The 24,908-nt window shown below is 38.2% G+C and overlaps 1 protein-coding gene across 1 annotated transcript in view; it reads left to right on the forward strand.

Annotated features, from left to right (window-relative positions):
• Nucleotides 1-24,509, forward strand: part of LOC131035823 (probable protein phosphatase 2C 26) — a 126,848-nt gene extending 102,339 nt beyond the window's left edge. Inside the window, exons 8-11 of the mRNA XM_059207632.1 lie at nt 22,961-23,099; nt 23,197-23,279; nt 23,439-23,487; nt 23,607-24,509. Coding sequence (XP_059063615.1) covers nt 22,961-23,099; nt 23,197-23,279; nt 23,439-23,487; nt 23,607-23,812 — 477 coding nt within the window. The 3' untranslated portion in view covers nt 23,813-24,509. The remainder of the gene's footprint in view (nt 1-22,960; nt 23,100-23,196; nt 23,280-23,438; nt 23,488-23,606) is intronic.
• Nucleotides 24,510-24,908: the final 399 nt, after the last annotated feature.

The raw sequence follows: 24,908 nt of genomic DNA on the forward strand, positions 1-24,908 counted from the left end.
TTGCCTTATTTAATTATTAAATGCTAACTTAGGAAATATTAAAAATATAACCCAAATAGCCACAAAATGCCCAACTGACATTACAAACCCTAAAATCATCCTGTCACCTGTCTGTGACTGAAGTCAGAAATCAAGGATTCACTGGTAGTCTCATCCCTAAAATCTAGGGATGCTCCTAAAATTTAGGAAACAAGCCCAATCTCTCTGAAACTGAACCCAAAGAGGCATCTCATGGAAACCCAACCTTGGGCATGATCAAACCCCCTAAAAAGTAGGAACTGCCTCCTAAAAACAAGGAATGTCTCCCAATTGATCAATAACTGCTAGAACACCAAGTCTCCAACACTGAATAACCATACCGGGTCTCTGTCCAACCCTGTCAGCCTACAAGACCCCATAATAAGCTGACTCACATGTCTCTGCTAGACTGAGCTAGAGTGGGGACATGACAAATCATCAGTGGTATACTTTCAAGGGAAAGTGAACATTGACTATTATCCGCTTGCTGTCTTGTCACATTCGTGGGAAGTCAGAATATTAATACAGTATAAACTATATACTCTTCTGATAAAATTAAAGTAAACTATATTCTTCAGTCTGATCACAAAACTTAACAGTGAGGCCTCTAAGCATTCCCAAGCTCCTCATCACTAAAACTATTGAAAGTGGACTCCACATGGTCAAGATTTCCCAAAGTAATACCAACCAGCCCTCTCCGTGCATTTGTAGCATTCTCATAAATCTATGTTGGCTCCTTTGGCTTTACATCCCACCATGTTGTTGGACTCTCTTTACACGAAAGTGCCTTGTGGTGAATGAGACACAAATCAATATGTACAACCACAAACTTATTTGCTCTCCAAGAGGTAAGTTTGTTCCTCGTAAGAGAGTAGATGAAACTATAAGTAGATCTATTCCTCCTAGCAACAAAAGAACTAGAAATCCGAGATAGCAATCAAATGGCTTGAGTGGTAGTCAAAGAAATTGATCCAAGGAAATTCCACCACAAAATTGTGTCCTCCTATGCCATAGTTTCCATATCCATCTTGGCCGCTTCAAAATAACCCTAAGAGTGGCAAATTTTGTGCACTTAGTACGAATAATGCCGGCCTCTACAGGATCATACATATTTTTGATGACCTTAAAGAACCCTGCCTTCACCTCAACATACTGTGTGGGTGTAACTCTACTAGTGCTTTTCTTTTACCACTTGGGGCTCAATGCTCTGGTAGCCATGTGCAAGGGAGTGTCAATGCATAGGCAACCATGTGCAAGGGAGTGTTGAGCTTCTCCCATCTCCGATGAATGGTTGGTTGAATGTGCTCATCGTAGAATGCTAATGTGGGGTCCTCTCGCACGATATCTGTAATGTCCCCTAATTAGTTATACTTTAAATTAACCTAAATTTGCCCAAATCTAAAATAGGTAATAAAGTTTATTGGAGTACCTTTGTATACTGTTTTCCTGCAACACAAAATTAGAGAACACATATGAAGTGATACTTATAAACTGAAACATATACTAATGAATTAGATTGAGTGATGTAAATTTTAATGTATTAATTACCCTTAGTATTAGATTTATTAGATAAAACTAGATTGTTATATTTGTTAGACAAAGTCAGATTTGTTAGACAAAATCAGATTGCAGGTTAGTTGCTGTTCTCAGTTATCCAATTCCTTAGTACACTAGGGTAGGCTAGTTGGATAGGGTGTCCAAGAGATCCTCCATCCTAGGCCCAAGAGCAGATGCTATGTCCCTCTTGGCTCCATATGGCAGGTTTTAAGCATCCATCATGGAGTGGCGTACCCAATGAGGTATCCTATCGCCATTCCCCCTCATCACAACCACCTTCCCTCTTAAGCCCAAGAGCAGATGCTTCACCCCTCTTGGCTCCATGTGGCAGATGTTAGGCATCCACTATGGAGTGGCGTACTTAAGAGAGAGTCCCTCATTTACAATGAATCGTTTATTATATTTATTCAATTCATCTCATGATGATAATCAATTATATCTGACATAATTACCATGTTACATTATATTACGTTAGTGCCTTGTATTGGATTATCATCAACTTTTTTTGTCAATATTACTTGTATTAGTATTAATCATTTATTGTCATTATTCCATTACAATCAATTTATTATTCCTTATATTTACAGCATTACAATAATTTGTGCAAACCGAATTTGATTGTATTATGTATCCTTGGATTTATATGCAGGTATATATTTATATTTTATGTTTAACAGTGCTGTGATTTAATGCTGTTTGAATAGAGATATATAATTTGCCTTTTCTACTTATATTATATTAATTGTCATTAATTTTAATTAAGAACATCCACTTAATTTATTTTCATTGATGCACAGATTTGATTTTAATATATATATAAAATACTGGCTAACATATTTAATGTTAAATCAGAGTCATAGGTATTTTGTATTCATACCTGTCACTGCTCATACTATTCTTTTTATTTGCTGGCAGACCCGATCCTTGTTCTTTTCTCCTCCCCCGATTGGCACAAGGGGGGGATGGTATTTATCCTTCCCCCATATCATGGTGAAAAGCCACAATGGTTCTACTTGGTGGCTCTTCTTTTATGAAGAGTCGCTACCCTTCTACTCATTGGGACCCTGCATGAACCGATGTGGAGGTCAGCCTAGTCAACCCACTGTTTGAGGAAGATTATCGGCTTCTAAGGAAATCAGTCAAGTATAATAAATGCTTTAAGAACGGCATTGTTCAGCACTTGTTAAGGTATAATATATATATATATATATATATATATATATATATATATATATATATATATATATATATATATATATATATATATATATATATATATTGTTAATGCACCATTAATAAAATGTATATTGTAAATATAATAACATTATTCAATGTATAGAATGTATATTAATGTACAATTCAAATATAAATTCAATATGTAAATTGATAACAAGATATCTTTTTTTGTTTATCAATGTGATATAATATAATTTTAATATAATCTTAACATATTATATGGCAAAAATCATATTGATTGTTTCTACTACAAATGGGGGAACGTGACAATAGCCCTAATTTGGTCAAGCATAATATCAATGCACTCATACACCTCTCCAAGGTTAGGTGCATCGGCATCCCCATATCTAATGACTCAAAAACTAGAGTAATGATGGAGACGATATATTTTGCATCACCCCAAAAACATCATTCTTCACTACAACCTTCACCCCCATCCCTTGCTTTATCTTGGACTTGGGCCACTAATTCCATTTTGTTGTCATAACCATTTGTTGCAAGGCTCTTGCAACTCAAGCATTCTCTCCAAGAGAATGAAATAGGATGCATATCTAGTCTCAACAAGTTTTGAGAATTCTTTCTTAGAGAATGTCCTAAAGAGTGCATTTGAAGTGTGGTGGTTGTAGATAAGCATCTGCACATCTTTGCCATTAGTGACCATTGCTTTGATCTAATCAATATTTCCCATATCCTTGAGTGTATTGTTCATGGCATTCACACAAGTCCACCAAATATGTCTATAAGCAGCCTCAATTAATTTCCCTGCATCTTTGCACACATGGGCCACATCGTCACTACTTGGACCACTTTTTGTGGCCCAACCTCCTCAATAGTATCCTTGAGGTTCTAAAACTAAAAATCAACACCTTTGCGATGCCCTGAACAATCAACTACATTAAGAAAATATGGGCCCTTTGAACATGTAACCATGATATTGATAAGTGGACAATGTCTAATGTCCGTCCACCCATCCATGACTATACTACATCCACTTGCCACTCAACATTCCTTCATCTTCTCCATTAACACATTTATCTTGGAATTAGTTATCCAAGATTGTGGTCCTCAATTTTGTCTCCCTTAGTGGCACATATGATGGTCCTACCCTTGCTACCATCGTCATCGCCTCCTTATAATAAAGAGACCAAGCCACATGGAATGGAATACCATTGGCAAAGAAGAATTTTCCAATTGCATCATCTCCATCATCCTTCATTTGCACATTGAATAATTCAACTATTGGGTTAGGAGTACCACTTGTCAACTTGCATTTCCCCTAGCTTCTGTTGTATGGACCCCTAAAGTAGAACTCAACATATGTGCAACTTGCCTTTGCAAAGTAGAAGTAGAACTATGTGGTTGGATTTGATGACCCATTGACCTTTAAGACAAAAAAGAAAATACAGGTGCAATTGCATTGTCTTCATCATTGACGACCCATACCTAACATATCTCAGCCTTGAATTTCAGGTTTTCTGGTCTCCCCAAAACTTATATCCCTTAGATATGAAGGAGCTGGGCATGAACTTTGGTAATGCTTCCTTGAAATTCAAGGCTGCAAAAGTGACATTTCCATAACCTTGTGCCCCCAGATGACCTAGGTGTGCTTTGTAATTTTGTTGCAAATTGTTCCAAAGGAGACTTACCATCAAAGGGACCTTGAGCAAAATCTGTCAGTAATATGGAGGGGCAAATCATACTTGCGGCTACACTTGCCATGGAACTGGTGGTTTGGGTTTCAACATCATGGTCACCCCTCTCAACCGCAACCTTAGGTGCATAATTGGATTCAATACATTCACTTTGAACCTCAACCTAATCCTCACTCATGCCATGAGAACTCATTGTGACACTGCAATAAACGATATAAAATTTATAAGTTTCTAATTTTAAAATTAAAAGCTTAGACTATACATGAAACATAATGCAAAGGATTAAGACACATATTTTCTTTTTGTTTTTCTTACTTTAGGTCAAATGAAGCACAAAAGCGAAGGATACACTATTAAAAATCTTTGTTCTTAATCTTTGTAAACCAAGGATTTTACTTTTATTTTTATTACTTCAGGTCGCACAAAGCACAAAAGTAGAGGATACAAAAAAGTTTCATCCTAGTTTGGAAAATAATAAATTTGAACATATAAAATTTAAACTACTAATTTCAATTTGTAAAACAGTAAACTTAAATAAAAAAATAAAAAATATGACAGCCACGTCTATGAATATTTTATTTTTATTTTCAATCTTCAATGTTGAATCTTGTTGACAATATGAACAACGAACATTGAACAATGAATATGCACTTGCAGCCATGCATATGTATTATGAAATTATAAATAAAATTAAAATATGAATATGTAACTAATAATTTTGTTTTAAAAAAACAATCATAGAATCCTACCTTATGCTTGAAAAATCTTTCCAACTTGTTGTAGAATCCCTCTTCTTCCTCTTCTTCTTGCTCCTTCTCACCCCTCTTGCACTTGTAACACTCTACTCTCTCTTTCACTCCACTCACTCTTTTGCTTCTCTTCAACCTTCTATTGAAATGAATTTGTGAGTAAAAATGAAGATTTTGGGGTGTTTTATAGGTTTGGGAGGCATTGGTGAGGCCCATTGGCCATTAGGGTTTGGCCTTGGGCATTGATTCCAATAATTTTTATTTATTTTTAATTGGATGCACATTCTAGGCCTAGCAACAGTGGGAGATGCTTGGGCATCCCCACTGTCCTGGCGGAGATGGCGATGCGGCAGAGGGATGTCCTTGTCTTGGAATTGTGGGGATGTGTCTCGTGGATCACTAATGAAAATTGAGAAGCATATTTTGTTGAGAACAATTTATCTATTTTTTAATGACATTATTTATTGTCACTAATTTTATGACCTAAAATCTTTTCCTTCTTGTTCCTATGACAATTAATAGTTAGCAAGTTATATTTACTTATCATTTGCAATGTTAACTTAAAATGGCTAAACTTTGGGGAATCCTAGGGCCTTGGGACCAGAGTTGCATGGAAATGGATAACATGTTAGACATGGACACGGTATGAGTTACAAATACAATTTTTTTTCAAGATCCCCTAATATAGATATTGATAGATTCAACAATTATAGAAATTGTATATATATTCAATTATTCATAAATGCATAATACATATATTTTAGGGTATAGAACATAACTACAAAAATATTTATTGATATATAGTGTGGTTTTTATATTTAGTTTATACCATTTGTCTAAGTGGGTGCTTTAGGTATAGGTTTGTTGGTATGAATTTTTGTTTTCTTGGGTTTGATATGGCTATCTATCTATCTCTCTCTCATATATATATATATACAAAATTGAAACTATATTTGACAATGATAAATATAATTAATTTTATAGTTATATATTAAATCAGTACAAAATACAATCAATAATCTTCATTTTGCTCTTCATTGTGAGCATCAATGTCATCGCTTAGTTCATTTGAACTATAAGCAACTACAGTATAACTCCCACTATCTGCATCTTGCATAGGAGCCTTCTCATCATCAAAAGCTTTTGTGGAAGGCTATGCAATAGATGTATCTAAGTTGGCACACTTAGGGGTTACATCCCAATTTTGGGTTGCCCTTTGCTTGTAGTTAACTTGCTTATGTGACATGGGGTACAAGTTGGAATGCAATAGACCAAGTTTCCTATTTTTCATATAGCCAACAAATTGCACATAATTGAGTGAATAAAGGAGCACATGTACTCTAGTTTTGCTTAGATGAGGAAGAACTTACAACTTGTTGAAATTGGAGACAAAGTCAATAGGACATTTATAATTGTAAAACACAACATAGAGCTACTGAAGAATTATAGTAATGTTAAAAAATAAAAAGTGCTTACCTATGATAGAACTTTGATTGCAAGAGGTTGGAGGAGAATAAAAATTTATCCATCGAAGTGCCACCATGGGTGAACATCCTTATACTTGTCTCAAAGAGAACTAAGATTGTGATTTTCTAATGAGATGATGTTGCCAAACTCACCCATAATAGTATCCTCCATACCTAGATCTAGGAATATTCTTCAAAACGTATTCTTGTACCTCTTAACAACTTCTACATCTCTATATGGTGCCTCTCTCTTGGGCAAAGAAATTATCTTCGTCTTGTAATATTTGGGAAACGATGTAAATGCAAGGGTTTGGTCATGTTGTTCCAACAATTAACAATGAATCTTTGCACCCTTTTGAAAAATGTTTTTATGGGATCATTCTCCTTAGTTGCTATTATGTGCTTTGTTTTTTCAATTTTGGCATCTATGCCATCATACATTTCTCCCAAATGTAGCCATTTTGTATTAGGAAACTTGATTATACTCATGATGGGCTTAGTGAGATTTAAGATATAATCCATATGAGCCCACCAATCATGATCCAGGATCAATCATTTGATTTTTTGGGTCTTTTGTGAATTTGTCTACCTCCACACACACCAAAGGTTGTTAACGACAATGGCTCTCAAAGCCTCTCACAATTTCACAAGTTGTCTCAAGATAATTGTGTGTGATGCAAATTAAGTCTTAGAAACCTGATATAGTATGAAAAATAAAGTATTCAAAAAGTGGACATGTCATAATTTTATAATTAAAATGTTAGTGCAAATTTAATATAATTTACAAATATACTGAAACTTCATTAGCGTAGCTTCAACATTCTCAATTCAGAGGACTTGAAGATGGCTTGCAACATATGGTGGTTTGTAATGAACATTTGAATCTCACCTTTGTTGTAAATTTACTTCACCCACTGTGCCAGTCCTTTGCATCAGCAAGTTGGAAAGGTGGATGGTACGTGGCATCCAAAAAATGTACCCATATGTTGCCTCAACCAAGAATATTATTGCTCTACAATTTTCAGCATTCTCCATCATGACTTAGAGTCTTAGACAATATTTTTAGCACACACCATCTCTATTGTCTCTATAGGGTTTTTGGCAATGAAATTTGCATATTTCAATTGCTCCTCACAATCAGTCGTCTTAAAAAACAATGCCTCTTTATGGCACACTGCAATGACCTTAATTAAAGGTCGGTTCTTACAATCTTTCCATCTATCATAAACAATAGACACTATTGTTTTGGTCCATGAATATTTGATTAGTTGTAGTAATGTTTCAACAAAGTGTTTTTCTTTTGCCAATGTGGTGTTGCACATCTTATACCTAGTACTTGTTGGTGTACGTTTTATCATATACCGAACATTAGAATAAAGTACCCAAAGATAATTTATCCTCTCTTGAACAAAATCACCGCGTATGCTAAGATTGCTAGAAGATCATATGGCGATTCCAAGGTTTCTTTTGTCAGGTCTTGACGTGTGGATAAGCTCAATGGGCGTTGGGATATTCTAGTAATACACAAAGGGACTTACGCTTGGATTGTTCAATTCACAATGAAGGTTTAGACTATGAAGCTCTATCATTTGGCACTTGGATCATGGAAAAACTGAAAAGGAGACAAGGGTTTAGAAGTTCTAATCTATTTCTAGGAATTCAAGAGACGGTATTGACTAGTGATGCGGTAGGTGGGGTTCAAAACTCAACAACATTAAAACATATCCATACCAAGTAGGCTTATTTCACAACAATGGGCTCAATGACCCAATCATGCAACCATGACAACGAGGGATTTAATATTCAAATGACTCAATCTACTTCAGGGACACCTTAACTCCTTCCAAACACAACATTTCAACACCTTAGAAACTCCCATAAAAACTGATTCCTCTAACTGTCATAATTTTCCACATAACCTGTCCTAAGTTTAGTAGCCCTCACAAATTACAAAACATGGCATAACTTTTGATGCCGATAAGATATTCACAAACTGATTACATATTCAGATACCCTTTTTGGGATTACAAAACATATGTGAAACAAAGGTATGGTTGTTTTGGAACATGTGTCTCAAATAATGACGGTTAATCTACTCGTGAAGACTAATTTATAACAGAAAATTGGGTTTTTTGGTATAAATTTCACTATAAAAATCATATCAGAAATGTAAAACCATTTTTAGATACCCATTTGGAAGTTATAAAACATATATCAGAATTGGATAGGGTTTTTTTGGAACATAATCCTAAAAAATGGACTGTTACACTGGAAAAACTTAGTTTCTGAACAGGGTGACTGGAAAGATTCCATCATTAGACAATTTAAACGACATTTTCTGTTGCCCTATAAGAATGAATAAGTTTTGTAATTCAATTATCTTTCCAACCATATAAGGCTCAACCTCTCATCATGTTTGTACAGGCCATACCAAACAAAAGAGAAGCACATTTTTGGAAAAAAAACAGAGAAAAATGAGGTTTCTTATTCATTTCATCTTCAAACCATCCTCACACATTCCTTCACACTTAACCACGTACAAATGATTCAAAAGGGCCTATTTATAACTTCCTACACCCTTTCTAACTTCTCCAACTACCTATTTACAACTCATGACTCTTCAACTTGATCAAAAATGACTCTACATGATAGAAACTCACCAAAAATGGTCATAATATGACCTTATTACATCAAATAAATTAAAAACATACTATTAGACCCCTATTTGCATTATTGACCCAATTTTGCATTAGGTGCTCCCGCACCAACCAGGTGATCTCAATAACCACACTTTGTTTTGCCTCACTTAGGACAACTACACAAAGCGGATGCAATCTTCAAGGGATGTGCTTATGATCGGAAGTTAAGCATACACAAAGGAAAGCTTAGACTAACTTTACACAATGAACAAAAATCATCTGTCCATCAAAAGTATGAGGGGAGATTCACCACAAATCAATACTTATTAGATCTTGCATTCATCTAACATACATGAAATAAAATCTAAACTATTGTGTTGAAGAAATTGAAAACCTTGCTAATCATTCAGATAAAAGAGATTACAGGGCCTTAAGAGAAAGCACACAAGTAATGTATTATCTGAAAATGACCTTCTTGCAACAATATTTCAAAAACCTCACACTCTCCAAATGAGAGGAGGCAACCTTATATAGGCACACAAATTTTTTCAATGGCCGAGATCAAATAGTGATCAAGGGCCTAGATTGAAAGAAAAAACCCTAATTAGGGTTTCCTAAAACTAATTACCCCTCGACCAATGAGAAAATTACATTTGGAGACACCTGTCCTTCTTGCTAAATATGAACCAATAATAAAAATAGAAGGTTGCTACATTGTGAAGTGTGCCCTCTAGAAGCTTTTGTGGATAAGTCAGATTCATCGAACTTGGCCATGTTGACTTGGAACAATCTGATTGGTTGGAAGATGACGAGGTGCCACTTTAGTGTGTTGGATGTCCTCTCTGAATTCTCCAATTTGTGTCAAGAAATTGTCTAAGTATGGAAATTTGATTCTTCTTGTCACCATCTTGTCTTTAATTCTTCAAGAGATGAAATCCTTCAAGAAGTTGTCTTGATTGCTTCCATAGGTCTGGTATTATGGATGAAATTCCTCAAGAAGTCTGAAATTCTATCAAGTGCCTCGAATTTGGGGAAGAATCCCTTTGTGAAGTATTTCTCATACTTAAGCAAAATTTTGGCCATCTTCATGCTTGGACGAACCTTGCTCGTGGACTTGTCTTCAATTCTGAATTTGGCTTGAAACTCCATTTGTGTATTTTGCGATGATCCCGCCTTCAGCTGCCATTTATGATCTGCAAAACCAAAGGAAAATTAAGTTAAGGTTCTATCTTTGAGTGCAAATTTTGAAGGTTTGATGGCAGAGTGCACTGATTTTGGTCCCTCTTACTCCAATTCCTCAACTCTTTTAGCCTTTAACAAGCTGCGAACACTTAGAAATTTTAGAAACCCTTGAAAATTCAATCTGTTTTGAAGGTTTGGGAGTGAAATCTGTCTTTGATTAATCTGAAAATGAATAACTTAGTCCCAAAATCTGTGAAATAAATGTTGAAATCAGATTCGAATCCTGGAAAATATGTGAAAATTAGACCAAGTCCCTGAAAACTTCATTAAAATTTGAAAACCAGATTGAAAACTCAATAAACCTGCCTTGAATACCCCTGTCAAATTCAGAATCTCAGAAAATTTTGAATCTATACTTGGAATGTCTTTGAAATGCTCTTGAAAACCTTCGAAATCCTCTTGAAATCTGTACAAAAACTCGTAAAATCTTCTCCTCCTCTTGTGTCTTGCTCTTCCAAGTTCGAACTTTCACAATGAATGAAATGAATGAATGATCTGCCATTTGTATAAACCTTCAAGTAGTTCGAATTTTTGCAATTGGAAACACAGCTGGTCTTTCCAAATTCGAACTGGATTTGTTTCCAAAGTTATTTCAGTCTTTGAATTCAATAAGAAAGTTGTCATTTCTATTTTCAATTGAGTTTAATCTCCTTAGGAAAGTTTCTATTTTGATTTCAGTTGAACTCAGTCACTTGGGAAAGTTCTGATTTTGTTTCTAGTTTGAGTTTAGTTCCTTGAGAAAGTTTCCAATTTTAATTTGAGTTCATGAATCGAACTCATCTCTTCCTTCTCTTCCAAATGTTGAAACTTTCTAAAATGAATTCTGTCTTTCCAAATCTCAAAACTTTCTAAATTTAATTCTTTCTTCGAACTTCAATACTTGATAGTTGGGCGGACTTTAGGAGATTCTTTCCTCTTGCCCAGCGGACTTCACCAAAATATTTCCTAATTATTTTTGAGCTTGGGCGGATTTCAACCCTCTCTTTCCTCATTCTTCATGGCGGACTTGAAGAACTTCTTTCCTTGCTGATCACATTTTTTAAGGCAGGGCGGACTTCAGCAATTGTTTTCCCAATGAGCAGGGCGGACTTCATGTGATTTATTCCATGTTGCAAGTGATAAAGGGCGGACTTTATCAAGGTTGTGCACTCCATATACCTCTAGGCGGACTTCACTCATTCTTTGCACCTAGGTGAGGGCGGACTTGGTGAAACATATGCACCTTTATGTTGGTTAAGGGCAGACTTTGTAATGTTCATGCCACTATCTAGCTTTAAGGCGGACTTCACTTGCATTGTGCACTTCAAAACCTTTCCTAACACCTCCAAGGCGGACTTTGTTCTTTATGTGACCAAGGAGGGAGGACTCCCTTGTGTTTGTGCACTCAACCTCTCGATAGGGCGGACTTTGTTCATGTTATACACCAAGTGTATGCTGATGTAGGGGCGGACTTTAGTTCATGACTCATTGCTATCACCTCCAAGGCGGACTTCATGGATTTCAAGAACCAAGGAGGATGGACTTCAAGAAATCCACGCACCATGAGATCAAAACTTCGAATCTTCACAACTTGAACAATACTCCTCGAATTGCCTTGTAATTTGAAAACCATACTTCAATCATCCCTTGAATTCCTCCTGATCCTTAAAATTTAGGAATTTGGCTTTTTCGAACAAAACGTGAATTTCGGAGGAATTTGTTGATCATTTCCAGTGAATCTCAAAACCAATAATGCAAACCCTAGATCCCCTTTCCAAAAATAGAAAAAGCAAGCATCCCTAAAAAATAGGAAAAACTTTCTAAAAATAGCCATTTTGGGGATCATGCTTAAAGTGCTAAAAACAAAACTTCCTAAAAAATAGGAAAAGCAAAAAAGCAAAACTTTCCAAAAATAGAAAGTTGTCCAAATCTACCTAAATCAAAATTGCAATCTTCGTCCTTCGGACTTTCTAGGCACATTGACGACATCTTGACTCTATTCTGATCACGGTTTGCACAGATTGACTTATGACTTCCAAAACTCAGACCTTTCAAAACTAACAAAACTGGCAAAATGGGTGTTGGGAAGGTTGCAAGACTCTAACAAAAACCCTAAAACGCAAAAACAAAGGGGGTCCCCATTTGCAATGGGGTGATGTGTGAAAAAGGTCACAACGGTACCTATGTAACTCGAAGGTGTTTGGCTAATTTTTGTCACTATATCCTACCAATATGGCAATCTCACTTGGTTGAAAGCAAACCTATCGATGTAAATGCAACACACAATGTGCATATCTGCATTGTCCCTCACCTTATGCACAATTCCTTGTCCAATAGGCCTCTTTTGCAGTAAAGAAAATGATCGTTTTCTTGGGAAGACAATGTTGCAAAGAAAGGGTGTGGGGCAAGCACTTTTGGAGATGTCCTTGTTGGTGGCTTCTAGGGTCCTTTCTTTGATAGTAGATAAGATTTTAGTTTTGCTTTCACCTAAATATTTGTTTCATCTTGTTCTTCTATATATTGGAGAATTTGCTTATGTGGGAAAAAACTTCAATTCCCTCACTATTTGTAGCATATAGGTGAGCTTCCAATCAACTACATGAGCTCTTATATTCATTGTGGCACTAACTAAAACACCAAAGACAACTCCCACCTTCAAAAAGCTGCTCGATCATCATAACATATTGCTAAAAAAGTGATGCTCAGTCAAAACTTGAATAAACTATCTATGCTTAGGCCCACTAAACTAGAACTAGCAGCAACCATTTTGTAAGGATTTTAAGATAAGGAAAATATATTGAAAATGTAACTGTAAGGTATATGCTTGAAAAATAAAATAGAACAAAAAAGCAAACAACAATACAAATACAATCCTACAATACATCTAAAAGTAATATAAATGATTAACAAATTTTATAAAACCATTCAAAATGTTTGTAAATAAGCTAGAAATCTTGGAAAAAATCAGAAAACAATTGGAAACAATCTGAAAAAACTTACACATTTTATGCATTTGCAATCCTTCACCATTGAAACAAGCTTGAAAAATGAAAATTGGGAAGTTGAAATGATAGTAATTGTTTTTGTGTTGTGTTTATCTAATGAGGGCTTTTGAGTCACTTAAGTCAATTTAGGGCTTTAACATTCATTTTTAGGTTGCTTTAAGATATTAAAATGCTTTTAAAAAATGTTGTTTTATTGTATTTTATCTAATTAACCTAGAAAAAAAATCTTGTAGTGTCTCAATGAGCTCTAAACTTTCCAAATCCTAGCCCTCAAAAACTCCTATCAAGATTGGCAAGAGGTTGAGACTAGATGTTAACAATTAGATTTGATATTTAGATGTCACCCCACCATACCTCTTGCACTGCCATGTGCAGCCAGGTTATAGAAACATGAAAGTCCTTCACATTAATAAAGACTATTAAAAATCCCATGGTTCTTAGAACTTCCCTTTCATCTCGAGCGTATGGACAGAAGGACAAATTGTTTCAATAAATGCTATTGACATCACATAGCTTCACCAAGCTTAGATGATTGGGTCTCTCCATGCAAATTGACTGAATGTTAATGACATTATTCATGAGGGAATAAAACTTCATGTTGAGGATCTCCCAATCTCGATGGAGCACTAATTATCTCTACCATGTGTAAACATGTTAGTGTTTTAATTTGTCTCTTGTGAGACAACACGAAAACAAAACAGTGGGTATTGTAGAATTGTTCTTCAAATTGCAAGGGGAAAGCTCTTTGATATCTAATTAAACCTAAACTAAAACTTTAGAGAAGATTTATAGGTATGCAGACCATACAAGATTTCATTGACAGGGTCTGTTTCAATGAAAATGACCAAGTACCTATGTTTTTGCCCTAGATTGTTAATGGTTTAAGCCTTGTAAGTAAGATTTTCAAATAATAAGGTAAGCAGCTATCTGAACACAATCAAACACAACTTTTTGTTGGCTAAAAGTTGAGATCAATGATCTGCTGCAAACAAGATTTGAAGAATTAATAGTTTCAACTACACACAATTCTAAGAATTGAAAGACTATGTTGCATGCAAAGCTACAACCTAGTTAGATGAATACCATCAACGCAAAGCTTGACTTAATAATATCTACTTTCAATTAAATTTGTGAGATTATAAACATAGTAAAAGTGACATAGAGATAACACATGGAGTGGTATTTTAGCAGCATTAGTGTAGCACCCACTGTCATTCATAAAGAATGTGTTGTGCCAAAGGCACTTATTTATAGGTTACAATGAGTAAATTTTTAGAGGTTTGAGAATAATAATTAAATATGCCAAAAAGAATTATTTTAAAGCAAATCTATTCACAAGCTATAGAAAAAGTGGGAAGAAATGAACTTTAAAGTAAATTTATCTTAAAACAACTAATAAAATACAATAACTAAAGCGGTTTAAAAATAGGCTCTCTGTAATGTCCCTTTCTGAAATTTCATTAGAAAAAATGTAATTCTTGTATTGTGTAATGTTCCCAAACTATTCAACAACTGGCCATACGGTGGTGCACCAGCAAGGCTGTACGAAGTGGAGTGGAGGGGGCTGCTATACGGTGAAGAGGTCGTACGGTGGTGTGAGGTTGGGTGACTGTACGATGAAGGGAAGTCGTACGGTGGTGTGGGTGAAGGGGCGTACGGTGGAGAGGAAGGAGCGTTCGTATGATGTGAGGGAGGGGTCGTACAGTGTAAGGGTCGTACGGTGATGCCAAACAAACCGTACGGTGGAGCACAAGAGGGTCGTGCGGTGGTGGGGAAGGTGTACGATGTGGCCAAAAAGAGGTCGTATGGTGGTGACAAGAAGGTCTTTCGGTGGTGCAGAGGTACGGTGAGCTTGTGTGGTGATCTTCCGGAGAACCAGATTAACAGAGACGCAACTGTAGAAAGTAAACAATGATAAAATTCAAGATTTGCCAGATCTGGAATGAGTACAATGACAGAGTAGGGTGAGAGGTGAACCTCACCGAAACTGCAAAATACCAAATAGGGAGGGTCTTTCACCTCCGAAATGGTGGATAACAGAACTCCAACAGGAATTCGCACAATAGAGAAAAGATACCAAAAATTCGCATACCTCCAACAATGACTAACACGACCATATATATGGGCTCCGGGAAACTTCCCGAAGGGTTAAAAACGGGCCGACACGACCAACCAAAACTTGCCTAAACTAATTAAATAAAAGGGCCCGAAAGATTTGTTATTAAATCTGGGGCCTTACAATAAAATAATTAGATTTATTATTTAATTATATCGGGGACATCACAGTCTGCCCGGGCCAAAAATTGCTTGCCCTCAAGCAATTGCAGACTTGGATGCTCCAGAATTTGCTCGCCTTCCCAGGTGGCATCCTCGGTGGGTAGATTCTTCCAGCGTATAAGGAACTCTTTGACTGTGCGTGTTCTCAACCTCTTTTCTCTGACATCGATGATCTCTGTCAGCTCCAGAATTAGTTTCTCTTCTTCGTTGATGGGTGGCAGATCCCTGGACACTATGACGCGCTACTCGACGGCCTTCTTCAGACATGACACGTGAAAAACATTGTGAATTCGACTCCCCTCAGGAAGCTCCAACTCGTAGGCAACTTCACCCACTCACTGAACCACTCTGTAGGGTCCATAGAAACGTGGCTTCAGCTTCTCCTTACCACTTGTCTTCAAGGAGGATTGTCTATGCGGTTGAAGTCGGAGGTAAACCAGATCACCAACCTCAAAATTCCGCTCAATCCGGTGTCGGTCAGCATACATCTTTTGCTGGTTCTGAGCCCTCTGCAGGTTGTCTTTGAGAGATGTCAGGATGTCTAAACTCTCCTGAAGCCAATCTTTGGCCATCGGTGCACGACTGTCTCCCAATGCCAGGTCAACAAATGAAGAAGGTTCATAACCATACAGTGCTTTGAAAGGTGGCATGCCTATCGACATGTGATAAGTGGTGTTGTAACAATGTTCACCCAAATGTAACCAGCGAACCCAAGCCTTCTGTTGCGCTGAGACGTAGTTCCTGAGATAACCCTCCAGCCATTTGTTCACAATCTCGGTCTGTCCGTCTGTCTACGGATGGTAACTCGTGCTGGGCGACAACTAGGTTCCTGCCAACCGAAATAACTCCATCGAGAAGGTACTCAAAAAACGGCTATCCCTGTCACTGACTATGTTTTGTGGTAAACCATGTAGGCGGAACACCTCACAGAAGAACAACTCGGCTACTTGAACTGCTTGATATCCTGTGGGGATGGAAAAAAAATGTGCATACTTGGTCAATCGGTCAACTATGACAAAAATGCAATCCTTTCCTTGCACTCTGGGGAGTCTAGTAATGAAATCCATCGAGATGCTATCCCATTTCTGGTCGGGAATTGGCAGTGGTTGTAGCAGTCCGGCCGGTAGGTTATGCTCAGATTTGTTCTGTTGACAGGTGGAGCATTCCCGCACATACTATAGGATGTCGTTCTTAAGCCCCTTCCAGGAAAACCTTTCACGGATCTGTCTGTAGGTTTTCAAGTATCTCGGGTGAGCAGCCAAGGGAGAGTCGTGCAATTCTTTCAAAACCTTTTCCTTCATCTTGGATTCGGGTACTAGATAAATTATGTCCTTGTAATAAATGATGTCGTCAACCACCTTGTATCGGTCATCCTGCACTTGACCATCCATCAGTTCGTAGGCAAAAGTGTTCTTGGAGTATTCAACCAACAGGTATTCCTTCCAATCCGCCAAAATCTGAGATAAAGAACGTATGGTAGGCCTTCTTGAGAGGGCATCAGCAACCACGTTATTCTTTCCCTTCACATATTCAATGTCGAAATCAAATGCCTAGACTTTGCTCACCCATTTCTGTTGTCGTTCATTCAGATCCCTCTGCTCCAAGAAGTATCACAAGCTATTGTGGTCTGTTCGCACAACAAACTTTGCTCCGACGAGGTACTGCCGAAACTTCGTTAGTGCGTGTATGATGGTGAGCATCTCCTTGTCATAGATGGAATATAATCGCTCAACTCCCGAGAGCTTTCGGCTCTCGAATGCAATGGGGTGACGGTCTTGCATCAACACCGCTCCAATGCCTTCCCCCGAGGCATCGCACTCCAAGATGAAAGGGCGAGTGAAGTCTGGTAGTGTCAGAACCGGACACGTACTCATAACTTTTTTTAATTTGTCGAAGGTCTGTTGCGCTTGCGCATTCCAATGGAAGGATCCTTTCTTTGTCAGATCTGTAAGTGGTGCCCCAAGCTGTGAAAATCCTCTCACAAACCTTCTATAATAACTGTACAAACCAAAAAATCTGCGCAACTCCGAGAGAGTCTTGGGTGGAGGCCAATCCAAAATGGCCTGAATCTTCTCCTGGTGAACTTGTACCCCCTGGGCACTAATGACGTGACCCAAGTACAGGACCTCGGTCATTCCAAATTCACATTTGGACCTTTTGGCATACAGTGATTGCGATTCCATAATCCCCAATACTTCATCCAAATGCCCCACATGTTCCTTCCAGGTCTTGCTATAAATGAGTATGTCATCGAAGAATACCAATAGGAACTTACGCAGTTGCTTGTTGAAGATGTGGTTCATGCAGGACTGAAAAGTGGCTGGAGCATTGGTTAATCCAAACGGCATGACCAAGAACTCATGGTGTCCGTAATGGCAACGAAAAGCCGTCTTTTCCACATCTTGCTTCCTCATACGGATCTGATGGTAGCCGGAGCGGAGATCAATCTTGGAGAAATAGATGGCGCCATGTAGTTCATCCAATAGCTCATCGATCCTAGGAATGGGGTACCTATTCTTGATAGTCTTCTTGTTTAGTGCACGATAGTCGACACACATTCTGAGAGTCCCGTCCTTCTTCTTCACCAGTACCACCGAGGATGCAAAGGGGCTAGAACTGGGTCGGATCCATCCTTTATCGAGGAGTTCCTGGATCGTTTTCTCTATCTCATCTTTGAACTTCTTCGGGTGGCGATAGGGTGTGGTGATAACAGGTTTGGCTCCCTCCTCCAACTCGATGGTGTGCTCAAACCCTCGGTGTGGGGGTATACCAGGTGGAATATCAGCGAAGACCAAGCTATGCCCATCCAGAACCGACTGAAGTTCCTCATCCTGGTAGTAAGTCGGTTGCCCTTTCACAGGTTTTGTTGAGATCAAACAATGTGTTGCCCAAACTACTTCATCATGTTTGAAGATGGCTTCCATCCTTTTGGCGGAAATCTCCCTTGGGCCGCCATTCGACATTCCCCTGAGAACCACCCTCCTGCCATCCACCTCGAATGAGAACTCCATCCTTTTGAAGCTCTATTTGTACTAGTCGAGGGTCTCCATCCATTGAATGCCCAATATGACATCCATGTCATCCAGATCCACAACAAAGAAATCATCGGTCACCGTGTAATTTCCCATGGTGATGCTCAGTTGCGGAACCAGGTGAGTACATGATAGGAGATTGCCTCCTGCCACCTTGACATCGAACCCTTCATGCTCCTTTGTACACAAGCCCCTTCGGTTGACAAGTGATGAGTTTATGAAGTTGAGCGAGGCTCCACTGTCGAGCATAACAAGAACTCGTTTCCCTTGTAGTGTACCACGTACTCTAAATACACTGCACCTTGGGGTACCCGCCAGTGTGGCAATGACGCCCCCCCTCTGAACCAATGTGGAGATTCTCTCCGCCAAGCTGGTTTCTTCGGTCGATTCTTCCCTTGGGGTTTCGCTTCCTTCATGCTCCTCTTCTCCATCGGACATCACTTCAATATAGTGAATCTTTCCTTTGCCCAAACATCGGTGTCCAGGTTCCCATGGTTCTTTGCAGGTGAAACACAGCTTCTTCCTTCTGAGTTCCTGTCTTGTGGCTTCATCGAGCGATGACCCCTTTGGATAGGGTTTATTATCCTTCTCCCTCGGAACGAAAGGTGGTTTGGTATGCGCAAAACTCTTGAAAGAGGAAGATGTTGCCATGTTACGAGCCTTTTTTATTGCTTCCGTAAGCGTGCTAAGGTTGAACCCTTTCACCCAACCTTTTAGTGGTTCCATCAATCCGTCCATGAACAAGACCACCAATCTTCGTTTTGAGATATCAATTACTAACACGGATAGTCTCTGGAATTCTGTGATGAAACTATCCACAGATCCCGACTACTTCAATTGCACCAACTCCTTGAAATTGAGTTTTGGATCCTTCCCGTCAAATCGATCTATGAGCTTCTCTGTGAATTCGACATAGGAAGTTATCTGGTCATGGCCAAGAGTGACCATTCCATGGTGCCACCATTCATGCGCGACCCCTTCCAGGTGGAGTGCTGCAAACTTGATAGCTTCATCTTCAGGCATCGAGTTGAGTTGGAAGTAAGTATCAGCTTTTTGAACCCAGGCACGTGCCAAGGTAGCTCCGGCCCCATCAAAGGATGACAGATTGATCTTGCCAACCTTTCGCTTGATGTCATTGTTATAGTGTCCATAATGGCCCCGACTTCTGCCGCCCGAGTATTTCATCCGGAGCTCCACGTAATCCTTGAAGGATATGTCCCCTTTGAGATTTGCATCCCTCCAATCTTGACTCAACTGTGCTTGCATCTCCTGAAAGGTGGGTTCTGGCTCCCCCCATGGTGCTTCTGATTTTTGAGGAAAAGTCGGCATCAGCGGCCGTGAATGTGAGCGTTGGACGTTTGACCTTCCCGTGACCGAATCATCGCCCTGTCCATTCTGTTCTCCATTCGTTTTACCCAAGGCCAATTGTCGTAAGGTTTCCTCCATGATTTGTTGTTGTTGCTCACCTGTTGTTAGGGTGTTGTTTAGTTGAGCTTGGCTTTTGGTTAGCTCCCTTAATAGTGCCATGACTTCTCTTGTAGGGTATTGTGGCTCGCCCATTCGATCGGCTGAAAAGTACCTCCTTCTGGTGTACACTTGCATCCGCTACACGACAGGCTGGCAAGATCACAGGCTCTAATACCACTGTAATGTTCCCAAACTATTCAACAACTGGCCGTACGGTGGTGCACCAGTAAGGCTGTACGAAGTGGAGTGGAGGGGGCTGCTGTACGGTGGAGAGGCCGTACGGTGGTGTGAGGTTGGGTGACCGTACGATGAAGGGAAGTCGTACGGTGGTGTGGGTGAAGGGGCATACGGTGGAGAGGAAGGAGTGTTCGTACGGTGTGAGGGAGGGGTCGTACGGTGATGCCAAACAGACTGTACGGTGGAGCACAAGAGGGTTGTGCAATGGTGGGGAAGGTGTACGATGTGGCCAAAAGGAGGCCGTATGGTGGTGACAAGGAGGTCTTTCGGTGGTGCAAAGGTACGGTGAGCTTTTGTGGTGATCTTCCGGAGAACCAGATTAATAGAGATGCAACTGTAGAAAGTAAACAATGATAAAATTCAAGATTTGCCAGATCCGGAATGAGTACAATGACAGAGTAGGGTGAGAGGTGAACCTCATCGAAACTGCAAAATACCAAATAGGGAGGGTCTTTCACCTCCGAAATGGCGGATAATAGAACTCCAACAGGAATTCACACAATAGAGAAAAGATACCAAAAATTCGCATACCTCCAACAATGACTAACACGGCCATATATATGGGCTCCGGGAAACTTCCCGAAGGGTTACAAACGGGCCGACACGACCAACCAAAACTTGCCTAGACTAATTAAATAAAAGGGCCCGAAAGATTTGTTATTAAATCTGGGGCCTTACAATAAAATAATTAGATTTATTATTTAATTATATCGGGGACATCACATATTGTCTAATTTGTGCAACTGGAATGTTTAAGAAATATAAAGCAATAGCTACTACACAACCATAACCAAAACTGAACAGCTATGACAAAATTCAATATTGGTAGTTTAACTTTAAACCACTCTGCAAATATTGAACATAAGTCAAATTGATACATAACAAATGCTGGACAGCAGCATTAATATTAATATTAAACTCCTTATATTGGACGGATATCTACGAATCAGCAAGATCCCATAAATTATATTCATCGAACATATAAAAGAAAGCAACTCGCAAAGAAAATGTCTTTCACCAAAGATTGACTGAATTAATTTTATTTTTGTTTTTAAAAATGGGACCAGTGTTAAAAAACTCTTTTTGTTTTGGCTAATGGGCCATAGTTGGCCTCAGGGCAGAGGGCACATGACTGGGATCACAAAAGACATTAAGGACGATAACTCACAAAGCTACATGGATTGAAATGTGGAAAGATGAAAAGAATTGGCGCAAATCATTGGGATTTGGAGTTGGAAGAGAATTTGAGCATTAATAGAAATTGAAGAAGACAAGGAAAGCATACAAATCAAGGACTGGAGGATGGAAGTTTGGGAGGCATTTTGATGAGGTTTGGATATGGAATTTGATACAAGGGAAGGTCTGTAAATGGGATAATAAAAACTTGCTAAGCAGAAAAATGTTTAGAAGTCGATAACTAGAAAGAAGAATGTGAAATGACTCACCAGATCAGAAGTTAAGTGCAAGACACCAATCTTAATTGAAGGTGTTTTTGAAGCCACCAAACGCCAAAATAACTTTTAAATTGTTTGCAGGTAACTGCCAGCAGAAGATTTTGAAATAAATAAAAAATTGTGCGTATCAAATGATTCACTGAAAAGGATTCAAAAACTGGTTCTAGGTTTTCTTATTATTTTAGTTCCTTGAAGAATTGACCTATCAAGTTTAAGAAGCTACAAAGGAATAACTTGATCAACTGGGAGGCAATTGAGTATCTAATGGTAAAAGGACAAATGAGATCCACCTTTAAAGCAGGACCTTGGGATGATATTAGCAAAACAAGAACAAAACACCTCAAACGCACTACTGCCACTGAACTTAGGATCCTTAAAGCTGGATGGAATCTTTGAATATCAAGAGGGAGTAACATTCATCAAGAAGATGTGGTTCATTTAAAATAGAAGTTGATATTTTAATGGATTAAAAACAGAAGTCTGAAACGGTACAGGAAGTTGTACATTGCTCAGAGGTTTTATTATGGATATTATCAGATGGAGGTGGCTGATGATGCTGGTGGTCTTTCTTCTCCTGCTTCGAGTGTTGGTGCAGACATGTGACTGCACTTGCTTTCTGAATTGGTCTTTGCTTTGGTCTGCATCTGCTTTTTTCTTTCATTGGGGCATCCTCACCTTGCTTGGCTGTATATTTATATTTTTATTATATTGCTTGTGTTTACCCATTGTGGATTTACCTCCTCGTGTTAGTTTTTCATTGCTTTGGTGATTGAATCTTTAACTTAATCACTGTTTTTCCTTCTTGGGTTCTTTTCTACCCTGGTACATTCCTATTCTGATTAGATGTGCTTATGGTGCCATTGACTACTTTGATCAATTGTGCACATTCTTCAGTTCTTTTAAAATCTGTCCAAAATTGATACAAAGAATTCTATTCATGTACAAAACAGGTGTACAGCACAGATATAATGGAGGGCGACATTGTTATCCTGGGATCAGATGGACTTTTCGACAATGTTTTTGACCATGAAATAGAAAGTGTGATTAGTAGGTATGGAGGTTCTGAGCCAGAATTTGTTAAAAAGGCAGGTAAGGCTGCATATTCTGCTTCTCTTTTATTCCTTGCTTTTATACCTATTTAATTATATACTCTCTATTTTTTTCAAAAATTGTTTTGTTGTCTCAGCACATGCATTAGCAGATCTTGCAAGCACACATGCGAGGGATAGAACATTTGAGTCGCCTTACTGTTTGGAGGCCAGAATCCAGGCATGACTAGCAATTTCTTAGAATTCATGCTTTGAATGACCACTAGGAAATGTAGAATTGATAAAAAATAGAGTTCATAACTAAATCAAGTTGTTCTGAAACCGAACCTAAAATTTAAGTATATTACTTTTCTATTGCTGACTGCAAATCTAAGTACAGGGACATGACATTCCGATGTGGAAGAAGCTACTTGGGATGAAATTTACAGGCATGGCAAGCATGCTGTTTGAAACCTGTTTCATTTTTTGTACATGTCATCTATATGCTGGCAAAGTTAATTGATTTTATTATTATTTTTGAATATCATGCAGTTGCCTTGTCTTGCAGGAGGGAAGCTGGATGATATTACTGTAATAGTGGGGATGGTGGTTAATGCACCAGTGTTATCAGAACCAAATAGCCATCTTGATGTAGTCAAAGAAATTCCAAATACATTTTCTGAGGTTGGTGAAGCAGAATCTTCATTACATGACAAGAGCCCAATGAAGGAAGGCCAACCAAATATTGGAAAATCAATAACAAATATCAGTTAACAGTCAGTCCTATGGCAGCAATATTCATAAAGAAACAAAGCATGATTTATAATAGCATTTATTGTCATCCAAATGTAAGTTTCTTGCAGAAATTTGGGAAAAAGGAACTTTAGCGTTCTAGGCCTTGTAAGATGCTCAGAAATAGCAAATGAGTGGTTTTCATCTTAGTATCCATACTCGTGAACTACCAGGGTATGAAATCATAGCCAATGGTGGTTTTAGTTCAAAGAAGCAACTGTCTAGATGGCACCATGCAAGGAGGATGATGACACTGCAACTTATTTGAGTGATTTGACTGTAAAATGTTCAAGGAAACGACAATCGATCCATTATCTTTGCAAATGGTAAATTCATGAAGATCTTGATTCTTTCTTCTGACATCTCATCCGCTTTCTTATTAGGCAGATAGGAAACGTTGCCAATCCATCTGAGGAGCTCCAGATCCAGTTAATCTCTAAGAAAATTATGCTTAATCATCTCTTGTTTGCAAGCAATAGAACTTGCATACAGAAGTACATAGCCTGTAAGTCTTGATTATCCATTTGAGGGTGTTGAGAACATGGAGAACTGCTCTCTCGAGCATCCAATTTTTCATTGTGCCGTCGCACATCAATTGATTTCCAACATTATTTGTAGCATGACAATGACTAGCATGACAAAATAGAACAGAGCTTCCATGTTGTGGCTCTTTAGCTCACATTGTTATCTTTTACAAATGATGCACATGGAACAAATTTGAAAATTTGATTCACACGCAAAAACACAAAGCAAGAAAGTATTGAGGAATAAATAACAACATTTTTGTTACCAAATATACTAATGATTTCCAGACATTTTCGTAAGGTGTTTTACCAAGCGATTCAGATGCCAATTGTATGCTCATCATTTTCTCAAATAATTTGTATCATAGCAGAACATTCAATTGAATGAGACTATATTCTTCTTGGCACGATTTATTTTTGTATTCTACTTATATGTTGGATTCTATGAGACCACATTCGAAACAAAATAAATAAATATCATAGTATCACCACAGGATGAATCTAACCCAAAGGTATACCATAATAATTGGCAGCTCAATGTGACCTGATAAGAT

The sequence above is a fragment of the Cryptomeria japonica genome, chromosome 7 (assembly GCF_030272615.1).
Source record: "Cryptomeria japonica chromosome 7, Sugi_1.0, whole genome shotgun sequence".
Classification (NCBI taxonomy): domain Eukaryota; kingdom Viridiplantae; phylum Streptophyta; class Pinopsida; order Cupressales; family Cupressaceae; genus Cryptomeria; species Cryptomeria japonica.